The sequence below is a fragment of the Hypanus sabinus genome, chromosome 4, assembly GCF_030144855.1.
Source record: "Hypanus sabinus isolate sHypSab1 chromosome 4, sHypSab1.hap1, whole genome shotgun sequence".
NCBI classification, from domain to species: Eukaryota; Metazoa; Chordata; class Chondrichthyes; order Myliobatiformes; family Dasyatidae; genus Hypanus; species Hypanus sabinus.
The window spans coordinates 151,935,451-151,948,007 of NC_082709.1; the positions used below are offsets into that span (position 1 = coordinate 151,935,451).

The window sequence follows — 12,557 nt, forward strand, 5'->3', positions numbered from 1 at the left end:
CGGTGGAAACCTGCATCAAGGAGCCCAGGAGATTTATCCATTTGGGTTACCCGGAGAAATTGGTGGTAGCAGAACTTTGCATTTGCAATGGCCATAGGATTTACTTTGGTACAAAACAGCTGTGCCACGCCAATGGGTTCTGGGGCCGCCTGGTGAAGGAAGCCTTTGACATAAAACTAGCTAAAAAGAACTTTAACAAAGACTAAGATCTTGCTCTAAGTCAGAACTAGAATTGGAAACATGTTTGGAAGAAGACTAACCAATCAGGAAGGACAAATGACAGGGGTATATATACCACCAGAATAGACATGCCTAAACTCCATCCCTGATGAAGATGTCATCGAAACGTCGGTTAAAATTGAAACCCGTGCCCAGCTGGAAGTCAAAAAGAGTCAATTTGTTGTATGGACCACATCATTATTCTTGTGTATTCTACCCACTTCTCATCAATCAGAGCTAAATTCAAACTTCCTTCCAAATTTTCTGGTTTTTTTTGTATTGTTTTTTAAATCATCATGGTAGGCCTTAAATTAGCTCATTTCTTTGTAAAACTACGTTACAGTTTGAAGCCATTTTGAACTCAGGTGACCCTGACCTAATCTTGTATGTGCTTGTGCATTGAAAATTCTTTGCAGATCGTTTCCTCTACTGCTGGAAGTTTGCAACTGACAAAAGCACCTTCCTTTTACCTTCTAGCAACTTCTGCAGTTACAATGTCAAAATAGGAAGCATCGTTAGGTGTTGCATTAGTGTTAAATAATTTGTGTAAGGGTCAGAATTCCTATAGGTAAAACATCTCCAGAACCAGAAGTACTAAAGGCACTTTGCTCCCTCCTGCAAGGACACACATTCCCCATAAGGTTTCCATACTCCAGTCAGAACATGCTGACCAGTAGTGCCTGGATTACAAGACTGCAGAATGGTTATGGCAAGAATGGACACCTTACTCTTTGCACAAGAAAAAGGGGGGGGGGGGAATGCTTCATAAACACAAGATATTCTGCAGATGCCAGAAATCCAAAGTAACACACACAAAGTGCTGGAGGAACTTAGCAAGTCTGGTAGCATCTATGGAAATGAATAAGCAGTCAGCATTTTGGGCCGAATCATCCCCCCCATCCTCCCCGGACCATCGCCTGTCACTTTCATGTCATTGCTTCTTCATTTGCCAATTAACTTCATTCTATGTGATCTGTCTCCTCGCCCTTCTACCAAAGGCATTTATGTACTTTTTCAGGATTTTAAATGTCTAACAGAAGGGATTACAGAGGGCTGTGATTTAAAATAACCTGAGCTTTTCCAGTCTATCACATTATTCCCACTTTAATTCTTCTCACCAATGTGCAACATTTCACATTTTCTAGCAATGTATTCCATCTGCCATCAAAGTGACAAATCTAACTATGACTTGGATTACTTGCATCTGCAGATTTGTAAATTTGTGCCTACTATGTCCAAGTCCAAGTCATTTGAGTAATTCCATCTGCTACTGCCAACCACAATTTGCCATAACCTTCCTAGAGCCATAAAAGGCTGTAGGTTCAAAATTAGTCATTTTGATGAACCAAAAAGAGCTGTTAGCATAGTTGTATGTTGAATAATGTGTCTTTGCTTTGGGCAGGTGCTCATTACAAGTATAATAAGTTCACTGTCCCCGTCCAGCCATGCACATGTACATATGGTCATGAGAGATGAGGCATGAATACATACAGTATGGCCTTTCAGTACAAGACATAAGCATGAAAAAGAATTGTGCATGTATGACAGTGTATTTGTTAGCAGAGTATTGATATGAAGCATATTTTGACCTGTCGCTCCAGGTATCACGGTGTTCCTAGGAACCCGTACAACCCTCAGCATTTCACAGGAGGAAGTTCCAGTGGTTCGGCAGCAGCTGTAGCAGCAGGTCAGTTTAATTGTTCACAATACCAGGCTCTCTGGCCCAAGGTTTTAAACTAAATGGTGCACGTTGCATCTTCTGATATCGTTTGTGCAAACATTGATTTGCCCCTTTAACCTCCCACTAACCTCTGACAGCAGCCTAATATCAGTCTATAGTTTCATTTGGCTTCCTCTCCACATCACCCACTTCTTCTCTGGCTGCAAAATAGAGTGATCAGCTCCTGAAAGCACTGTTCATGGAACACTTGTAGTTTGCCTTTGCTGATGAGACATGGTAAAAGTTAGCTGTCTCTCAGATGTCAAAGATCTCTGATGCCAAAGCCCAGATCATATACTTCTCTAACTCATGAGGTTTTCTCACCAGTGGTTGTCCAGGAGCTAATGACACAGAATGTGCATTCCATGGATCTGCAGACACTTTCCGTTCTTCTTTTTAGTTAAAATGACCTACCAACACAGTTCCTCTCCCCCAGCCCTCTTTACCAACTTCATCTGAGACACAGTGTTTAAAACTTAGAATTAAGTTTGAACCTTCATTCGTCCAATATTCAGCTACTGAAATCGGTTCTAATTTTCCATCACCTTACAGCTGATCCACCACAATAAAGGATCAGTTTTCTATATTTCAGATCTGTTTAGCTACATACCTGACTATGTGAATTTGTTGTACTCTCAGAATAAACTGACAACATGAATGAATATTTCTGTATTCCTTTTTTTGTAATTTTTTTATTGAAGTTCATCATCAAACAAACATTTCCATAAGATGTATTTCAGATATTGTACCTATATATCATATAATCATATATATCACAAATCTCCACAAAGTATTTATCTGAGGTACACACTTATGGAAAAGAGTGGAGCGGAGGGCTCGTCTATGATGGAGTTTGTTGGAAAGTTACTGTGGGACGCGCTAGAGCTTCCCTTGGCTATGAAGCTGGAAGTCAAAAGAGCCCATCATGCGCTCGTCCCGAGAACTACCCGGGATAGAAAGTCACACTCAATAATAATTAAATTCCTTCAGTACAGCACCAAGGCGGAGATTCTATGAAGGGTCTGGGGTAAGAAGGGAGTGTTTTTCGATGATAAATTAAAATATTTCGACTGAGATTACCCCCCCCCCCCCCGTGGTCCTGCAGAAACACAAAGAATACTTTGAAGTAAAGCCAGTACTAAAGCAAAAAAAAGATGAGATTTCAAACTCTGTACCCTGCTAAACTTCAAGTGTTTTATGACAATGGGACGCAGTTGTACCAGACAGTAGAAGAGGCGACTACAGACATGAAGGCCAGAGGGTTGCCCGTCAGCATGACCAAAACGAGGGAAAGCCTGACTGAGGAACTATGATGCTTTGCTTGGGAAATAGTGTGAGAATCGAGAAGGCAGGAGACGGGAGCAGGCAGAGAGAAATATATCAGGAAGAGACCAGGAGTTCCCCAAAAATATTTCTGTATTTCATCTGTGATATCACTTTCAATACCTGAGTAACTCTTGTTGGTCTATTTTGATGGACTTTATTATATTAATGTATTAGAAAACAGCTTGCAAACCTAAACTCAGAAGATACAACCTTTCACTGTGTAGATGACCTGTATTAACGTGATTGATTTCTTGAAGGTCTCTGTGCGCTGGCGGTCGGGAGTGATGGAGGAGGGTCAGTAAGAATCCCAGCATCATTTTGTGGAGTGGTAGGATTGAAAGGTATTATTGTTTTGGTATAAATGTATGATGTACTTGCAAGAAAGCGCTCTTCTAATTTTGGAAACCCTTTAACCATTTTGTTATCTGATCACATCTAGGCATTTTTCCACAAAGTATTTCTTTAATCACAGTTCCTTTACAGTGATAAGTTGCGTAATTGACTTTCAATTGCAAAATAGTAACTTGGGGTCCGAAAGCTGAATAACCCTACAAATTGATAACTGTGAATGCTGATCTCTTCTTTGATTCGGTATCTGACTAAATGGATTATAAAAGAGAGTTGTTGGTTTTCTTTTGACATTGCTTCTCTGTAAGTTTGGACATGAGACCGCATTATCAGTGCTCAGATGACCCTAGGCATCTGCACTTTCTAATATGGGTGAAGCCTTTTAGAAGAATGGATTCTGGAAATGATTCCTTGAAGTGCTGTTAGGTGTCCTTCATGCGTTCTTAGCCAGGCTTGTGGAATACGAATAGAAACAAATATAATTTCAGTAACCACTAAACTGTTGCAAGGCATCAACTTAAAAGCAAACATATTGAACAAGATTGTTTAAAAAGGATAAACACAAGAGACTGCCGATGCTGGAAATCCAGAGCAATAATGCTGCCTGACCTGTTGAGTTCCTCCAGCATTTTGTGTATATTGCTTTATAAAATTGACCCCTGTTTGGGGGTATTGGGTGTTTTTTTTTTAAGTGGCATTATGCTGTTTAGCAATGGTCAAAAAACAATAGCATATAGATGTTGGAATTCTGAAATGAAACAAATAAAATATCGGAATACCCAGCTCGGGCAGCATCTGTGAGAAAAGAAATAACTCGTGTTCAGGGTTACTAACTTCAGTCCTATTACAAAACCTTTTAGCCTTTAGTTTTTTTGGTGGGGGGGGGGGGAAGGGATGCAAGCATTATTGGTTATGCTATCAATTGGATCACAAGACAAAGGAGCAGAATTGGGCTATTCGGCCCATCGACTGCTCCACCATTCTATCATGGCGGAGTTGTTATTCCTCTCAACCCTAATCTCCTGTCTTCTCCCCATAACCTTTGACACCCTTGCTAATCAAGAGCCTATCAATCTCCACTTTAAACACACCCAATGACTTGGCCTCCAGAATTGTCTGTGGCAATGAATTCAATAGATTGACCACCTGGCTGAAGAAATTCTTCCTCATCTCTGATCTAAAGGGGCATCCCTCTGTTCTGAGGCTCTGCCCCCCCTGGCCCTGGCCTTCCCATTATAGGAGACATCCTTTCCTCATCCACTGTATGTAGGGTTTTCCATATTCAATAGGATTCAGCAAGACATCCCCCAGCCTGTTTTTCTGAACTCCAGTGTGTACAGGCCCAGAACCATCAAACACTCCTTGTAGCTTCACTCTTTCATTCCCAGAATCATTCTCATGAATCTCCCCTCGATCCTCTCCAATGCCAGCACATCTTTTCTTAGATAAGTGGCCAAAATTTGCTCACATTGCTTCAAGTGTGTGTTCACCAAGGCCTTCACCTCAGCATTGCGTCCTTGTTCTTGTTTCCCAGTCCCCTTGAAGTGAAAGCTAACACTGCAGTTGCCTTCCTTACTACCAACTCCGCCTTGGGGAATCCTGCATTAGGACTTCCAAATCCCTTTGTAACTCTGATTTCTGAATCTTTGCTCCATTTAGAAAATAGTTTTTTTTTATTTCTTCTACCAGAGTGTATGGCAATACACCTCCCTATGCTGTATCCCATCTGCTACTTCTTTGCACATCCCCTAATCCCTCGAAGTATTCTGCAGTCCTGCTTCTTCAATGCTTCTTGCCCCTCCGTTTTTCTTCGCATCCAAAGAATTCCAATAGATGTGTCAGGAAAGATCTCCCCTTAAAGAAACCAAGCTGACTTTGGTCTATTTTTATCATGTGCCTCCAAATACCCTGAAGCCTGATTCTTAATAATGAACTCCAACGTCTTCCCGACCACTGAAGTCAGGCTAACTGGTCAATAATTTCCTGTCATTTACCTCCCTCCCTTAAAGAGTGGAGGAACATTTGCAATTTTCCAGTCCTCCAGAATCAGAATGAATGGAGTGTGATAATTGAGTAGTTCAATTAAATTTAAAAACAGAAATAATAAAAAAAATTAAGGTAGTATTCATGGGATCAATGTCCATTTAGGAATCAGATGGCAAACTGTTCCTGAATTGCTGAATGTTTGCCTTCAGGCTTCTGTACTTCCTTCCTGACAGTAACAATGAGAAGAGAGCATGTCCTGGGTGATGGGGGTCCTTAATGATGGATGCTGCCTTTCTGAGACACCACTTCTTGAAGATGCCTTGGGTGCTACAGAGGCTGGTACCCAAGTTGGAGCTAACTAATTTTACAACTTCCTGTAACTTCTTTCGATCCTGTGCTGTAGCTTTCCACCATCACCAACCCCCACCCCCCCCAATAACAGGCAGTGAAGTAGCCTGTCAGAATGCTCCCCATGTTACATCTGTAGAAGTTTTTGAGTGTTTCAGGTGACAAACGAAATCTCCTCAAACTCCTAATGAAATATAGCCGCTGTCTTAAAGGCAATCTTATAGCTGCATTGATATGTTGGGATTGGGTTAGATCCTCCAAGATCTTGACACCCAGGAACTTGAAATTGCTCACTCTCTCCACTTCTGATCCCTCTGAGAATTGGTTCGTGTTCCCTTGTCTTACTCTTTCTTAAGTTCACAATCAGCTATTTGGTCTTACTGACGTTAAGTGCAAGGTTGTTGCTGCGACACCGTTCAACTAGTTGGTATATCTCACTCCTGCACTGTACACCCTCTCATGTCCATTTGAGATTCTACTAACAATGGTTGTATCATCAGCAGATTTATAGATGGCATTTGAGCTACGCCTAGCCACACAATCATGGGTATATAGAGAGTAAAGCAGTGGGCTAAGCACACACCCCTGAGGTGCGCCAGTGTTGATTGTCAGTGAGGAGGATACGTTATCACCAATCTGCACAAAGTGTGATTTTCCAGTTAGGAAGTCCAGGATCCAATTGCAAAGGAAGGCCCAGGTTATGTATCTTTTTGATCTGGGAATGATTGTGTTAAAAACTAAGCTCGAGTCAGCATCCTGACAAACGAGAAAATCTGCAGATGTTGGAAGTCCAAGCAACACACACAAAATGCTGGAGGAACTCAGCAGGCCAGGCAGCATCTATGGGGAAAAGAAATACTTTTCTCCATAGGTGCTGCCTGGCCTGCTGAGTTCCTCCACCATTTTGTGAGCATCCTGACATGGATGTTTGTATTTTCCAGGTGATCTAAGGCCTTGTGAAGAGCCATTGAGATCGCGTCTGCTATAAACCTATTGTGGCAATAAGTAAATTGCAATGGGTCCGGTCTTTGCTGAGGCAGGAGTTCAGTCTAGTCATGACCAGCCTCTCAAAGCATTTCATCACCGTAGACTGAGTGCTACCGGGCAATGGTCATTAAGGCAGCTCGCATTGCTCTTCTTGGGCGCTGGTATAATTGTTGCCCTTTTGAAACAGTTGGGAACTTCTGACTGTAGCAATGAGAAGTTGAAAATGTCCTTGAACACACCAGCCAGTTAATTGGCATGTTTTCAGAACCTTACCAGGTACTCCATCAGCACCTGCTGCCTTATGAGGATTCATGATCCTGACAGACAGCCTGACATTGACCCTCGAGACAGAGATCACAGGGTCAACTGCTGCAGCAGGGACCTTCACGACTGTAGTTATACTCGCCCTTTCAAAGTGGGCATAGAAGGCATTGAGCTAGTCATTCTTGAAAGATCACTCTAATGCCTCCACAATCTCTTCAGCTGCCTTTTTTCTGAAGCCTGGAGTGTACTGCCTGACCCTAAGTGCCTTTACAAAGGTGATGGTAAAATTGCTGTCATCCAACCGATTGGCAAAAACCACTGGTATTGTAGTGGGCTAGGGTAACATTACATTGGACAAGGTGAAGAGGTTAGCTTTCTTGTCCTCATCTACTGAAGCAGTTTGTACTTTAATGATATTTAGATAAATGTATCTCTGGTCAGTTTTACTGATGGTATAATCATTGAGAATGTCTAAAACTGGAATCTATAGCTGCCATAACATGTGTTCCTGGGTTCATGGTTTTCAGTCTCTATTAAGCCAATTAATTCAAACAGTATGTTACCATCAGATCTTTGTTGTTCCTCAGTATTCAGTCAAATGGGCTCATTCAGCTGGAGCATGAACTGTACCATGATTTATTAAAACCTATGAGCTTGATAACTGATTTTTACAAAGTTTTACTGACGAACCAGAAGCTTGTCGGACTTTGGGGTTTATCTGTAAAGAGTCTGTGCAGACAGAACATCCAGTATGCTTTTCACTTTTAGCTGATGTGCATTTCACTGAATTGTATTGCCACATCAATGCAGGGAATTGTTCACATCCAAGACTTTCTGCTTACGGAGTTAAATTTGCATTTCTAACAGCCTGTTGTACTCAGACTTTTGTTTCTGTCTCAGAGTCATGTTGACATGCATATTCAAAAGATTTGAAAGAATTGTATTGCTAACAAAATAAGAATGTTAACAGAATTATTTTTCTTTTTAGTCACTTTTGGGCGAATCAGTCCCTATGGGTCTTATCCTCTTTCTTATTCTACCGTTAGTTTGGGTAAGATGACTTTGGATTCACATGCAACTTCCTGCTTTTTTTTAAGTTTCAAAGAAATGTACATGATATATGTATAGTAAACCTAATTTATTAAAATATTAGTTTTAATATACTGAACAGTACCATGAAATGTTTTAATATATTAAGTGGCATAAATGCTTGAAAGGTAACTGTGCAGCATTCTCTTCATATATAAATGTAGAAAATAGGAGCAAGCGTAACTTGCTCTGCCCTACAGCGTTGCTTCAACATTGAATATGATCGTGGTTTATCATCCATATTCCCACTCGCTCTCCATTTACCTTGCAGCCCAACATTGATAATGTTTGAATTAATCCAAATTTATATTTCTGCACAATGCAAAGTCATGTTGAAATTGTACCTTGCCTACAACATAAGGTAATTTTCCTGACAGTCAAGAATAGTAGATATCAGGATTTAATCAAATTAGTTTCAGTTTATGTATCTTGTTTTCCTAATGAAAACCTGATAAACATTTGACATGGAATCAATGAATCATAGAACTATATAAACACTGAAACCAGCCCTTCTAGTTTATGCCAAAGCATTAATCTGCCCCGTCTCATCAACCTGTACTGGGACCATAGCCCTCCTGTCTGTGTGCCTATCCAAGTTTCTCTAAATGTTGAAATTGAGCTGGATCCATCATTTGCGCTGGTAGTTTGTTCCACACCCTCTGAGTGAAGAAGCTCCCCCTCATGTTCCCCTTTTTTAAAAAAATCACCTTTCACCTTTAACCCATGACCTCTAGCCTCACCCAAACTCAGTGGCGGGGGAACCTGCTTGCATTTAACCTATCTATAATTCTCATAATTGTGTATGCCTCTATCAAATCTCCCTTAAATCCTCTACATTCTATTCAATCTTTCCATATAATTCAAGTCCTCAAGTCCCACCAACATTCTTGTAAATTTTCTCTGCACTCTTACAATCTTATTTGCATCTTTCCTGCAGGAAGGTCATTAAAACTGCGCACAATACTCTAAATTAGGCTTCACCAACATCTTGGATAATTTCAACATAACATCCCAACTCCTGAACTCAATATGGGATTTTTGAAGGCTGGTATGCAAAAAGCTTTCTTTATGACCATATCTACCTGTGACACCACTTTCAAGGAATTATGGATCTGTATTCCCACGTCCCTCAGTTCTACCACACTCCTTGGTGCCCTACTGCTCACTATATTAAAATCTACCCTGGTTGTCCTCCCAAAGAACAACACCTCACACTTATCTGCAATAAATTCCCTCTGGCATTTTTCAGTCAATTTTTTCCAGCTGCTCCAGATCCCACTGCAAACTTTGGTCTTTCTCTATGTCAACTACACCTCTCTAATCTTGGTGAATTCCACAAATTTGCTGATCTAGTTTACCACAATATCATCCAGATTGTTGATATTGATAACAAACAACAAACTTCTTGCCCAACCTTCTATCTGGGTTCTTGTCAAAAAAACCTTTCTGAAGTCCATGCAGATATTGATTGTCTTGCCTTCATAAGTTTTTCTGGTAGCTTCCTCAAATCTCAAAGATTGATCAGACACGACCTAGCATGCACAAGGCCATCTTGATTATTCCTAATCAATTCTGTCTATCAAAATACTTGTATATTGGATCCCTCAGAATACCTTCCAATAACTATCCCATGACTGGTGTCAGTTTCACTGGCCTATCATCCCCTGATTTACTCTGAATCTTTTTTAAACAACAGAGCACCATTTCCTATCCTCCAACATCCGGTGCCTCACTCTTGGCTAAAGGTGTTTTAAATATCCCTGCTAAGCCCCCTACACTTTCTGCACTTGCCTCCCACAGGGCCCAAGAGAACATCTTGTCAGATCCTGGGGATTTATCCGCCCTAATTTGCCTCAAGACAGCAAACATCCTCTCCTCTGTAATCTGTATTGGGTCCGTGATCGTGCTGCTGCTTTGCCTCACTCCTATCGACTGTCCATCTCCTCAGTAAATACAAATGCAAAAATCCATTTATGATCTCCTCCATTTCTTTTGGGTCCACACATAGACTGCCACTCTCATCTTCCAGAGGACCAATTTTGTCCCTTGCTACCCTTTTTGCTCCGAATATAATCTGTAGAAGCCCTTGGGGTTCTCCTTCACCTTTATCTGCTAGGGCAACCTCATGTCCTCTTTTAGCCCTCGTGATTTCCTTCTTAAGTGTTCTCTTGCATTTCTTATAGTCCTCAAGCACCTCATTTGTTCCTGTCTGCATATACCTGCTATGCATCTTTTTCTTAATATATCTCCCAGTCTCAATATATCTCGAAAAACAGGATTCTCTGAGCATGTTATCCTTGTCTTTTATTCTGATAGGAATGTATAAACTCTGTCCTCTCAAAACTTCAATTTTGAAGGCCTCCCACTTACAGAGTACATCTTAGCCAGAAAGCAACCTATCCCAATCCACACTTGCTGGATCCTTTTTAGACAATAGACAATAGGTGCAGAAGTAGACCATTCGGCCCCTCGAGTCTGATACCATCAAAATTGGCCTTTCTCCAATTTAGAATCTCAGACCCATTCTTTTCCATAATTACCTGGAAACTAATGGCATTATGATCACTAGATGCAGAGTGTTCCCCTACACAAGCCTTTGTCATCTGACCTGTCTTCATTCCCTAACAGGAGAGCAAGTAACACACTCTCTCTAGTAGGGACTTCTTTGTGGTGCTTAAGGAAACTTACCTGAACATATTTGACAAGCTCTTTCCCATCTAGTCCTTTTAGAGGATGGGAGTTCCAGTCAATATGTAGAAACTAAAAATCACCTACCTAACACAACCTTGTGTTTCTTGTATCAATCTGCAATCTCCCAGCAAATGTGTTCCTCATTCTGACGGACTACTGGGTGGTCTATAATATAATCCCATTAATGTGGTCATACCTTTCTTGTTCCTCCATTCTACCCAGAAAGTATCACTAGACAAGCTCTCTGGTCTGTCATATCTGAGAACTGTGACATTTTTCCTGACTAGTAATGCCACACCATCCCATTTAATCCCTCCCACTGATGCACCATCAATAACTCACTCTGAGACGTAAGGCGAAATATCGGCTTTTATTGACTGGAAGAAGGAACAAGCAGTAAGTGACCACCATACTACATCCTGGAGACTGAGAGGCCGGGCTCAGGCCTCGATCGCCTTTATACAGGTGTCTGTGGGAGGAGCCACAGGAGCAGTCAGCAGGGGGCGTGTCCAGACAGGTATACGTAGTTCAGCAAACCCACTCTATCTCATCTAAAACAATGGAACCCCAGAACATTGGCCAGTCCTGCTCTTCCTGCAACCAAGTCTCACTGATGGCTGCAATACTATAATTCCTTGCGTAGATCCTTGCCCTAAGCTCTTCTGCCTTTTCTACAATACTGCTTAAATTGAAACATGCAGTTCAGAACATTAGTCCCACCATACTCGACCTTTTGATTCCTGACTTTGTGTGTAGGCTTAACATCTTTCTCTACAGTCTCTCCACTATCTGTTCTGGTGCTCTGGTTCCCATCGTCCGCCACTCTAGTTTACACTCCAACCACCCCACCCCATGTAGCATCAGCAAGCCTTTCCACTAGGATATTAATCCCTTTCCAGTTTAGGTGCAAACTGCCTTCTGTGCAAGTCCCACCTTCCCAGGAAGAAAGTCCAATGATCCAGAATTTGAAGCCCTCCATCCTGCACCAACTCCTTATCACATGGCTTCAGATTTTCGTTGTGTATATTGTTATTTTTGTTAATGATGTGAAACAAAAGGAAATAATTGCATAGTGATTTTTGTTTGCCACACTTGTGTGTTTGATTGCAAAGAGTTGAAGCAGCATACTGGAAATTTAGCTGGGCACCCTTGTGTTATCATGTGAAGTGATGTAATTCACTTTATCGTAGGATGCACCTGTTCATTTGCCATTCTCAGAGTGATTTTTAATAATCGTACTCTAAGCAGGTCATGGCCATGGGCTGAGACACTGACCCCCCCCCCCCCCCCCCCCACAAAATCAGTGAGCCTGACCCTATGCAATGATGATTCGCCCTGGTTTCACCAGGACTCAACTAAAGGCTGATTTATACTTGTGCGTCGCATCTACGCCTTAGGGTGACATGCACCTCCCCAAAAAATTAATACACGTGTCGCGGCAATGCAGACTGCAACAGCTGTGATTGGTCCGCTTGGTAGCATCGCATTTCCTCCTGCACATTTCTGGTTGCTGCTTCTCCACTATGTCTGTACACTGATGCGAAATAAATGAACCAAATCGTCAAATCTATCTGCCGAC

At 41.5% G+C, this 12,557-nt stretch overlaps 1 protein-coding gene and 1 long non-coding RNA gene across 2 annotated transcripts in view; one reads left to right on the plus strand and one right to left on the minus strand.

Moving 5' to 3' along the window:
* Positions 1-12,557, plus strand: part of LOC132393336 (uncharacterized) — a 105,334-nt gene that overhangs the window by 52,264 nt on the left and 40,513 nt on the right. The window contains exons 9-11 of the mRNA XM_059968440.1: positions 1,821-1,906; positions 3,523-3,606; positions 8,187-8,249. Of these exons, the coding sequence (XP_059824423.1) occupies positions 1,821-1,906; positions 3,523-3,606; positions 8,187-8,249 (233 nt within the window). The remainder of the gene's footprint in view (positions 1-1,820; positions 1,907-3,522; positions 3,607-8,186; positions 8,250-12,557) is intronic.
* The window catches only part of LOC132393343 (uncharacterized), a 103,078-nt gene that overhangs the window by 47,917 nt on the left and 42,604 nt on the right, over positions 1-12,557 (minus strand). The window lies entirely within an intron of this gene.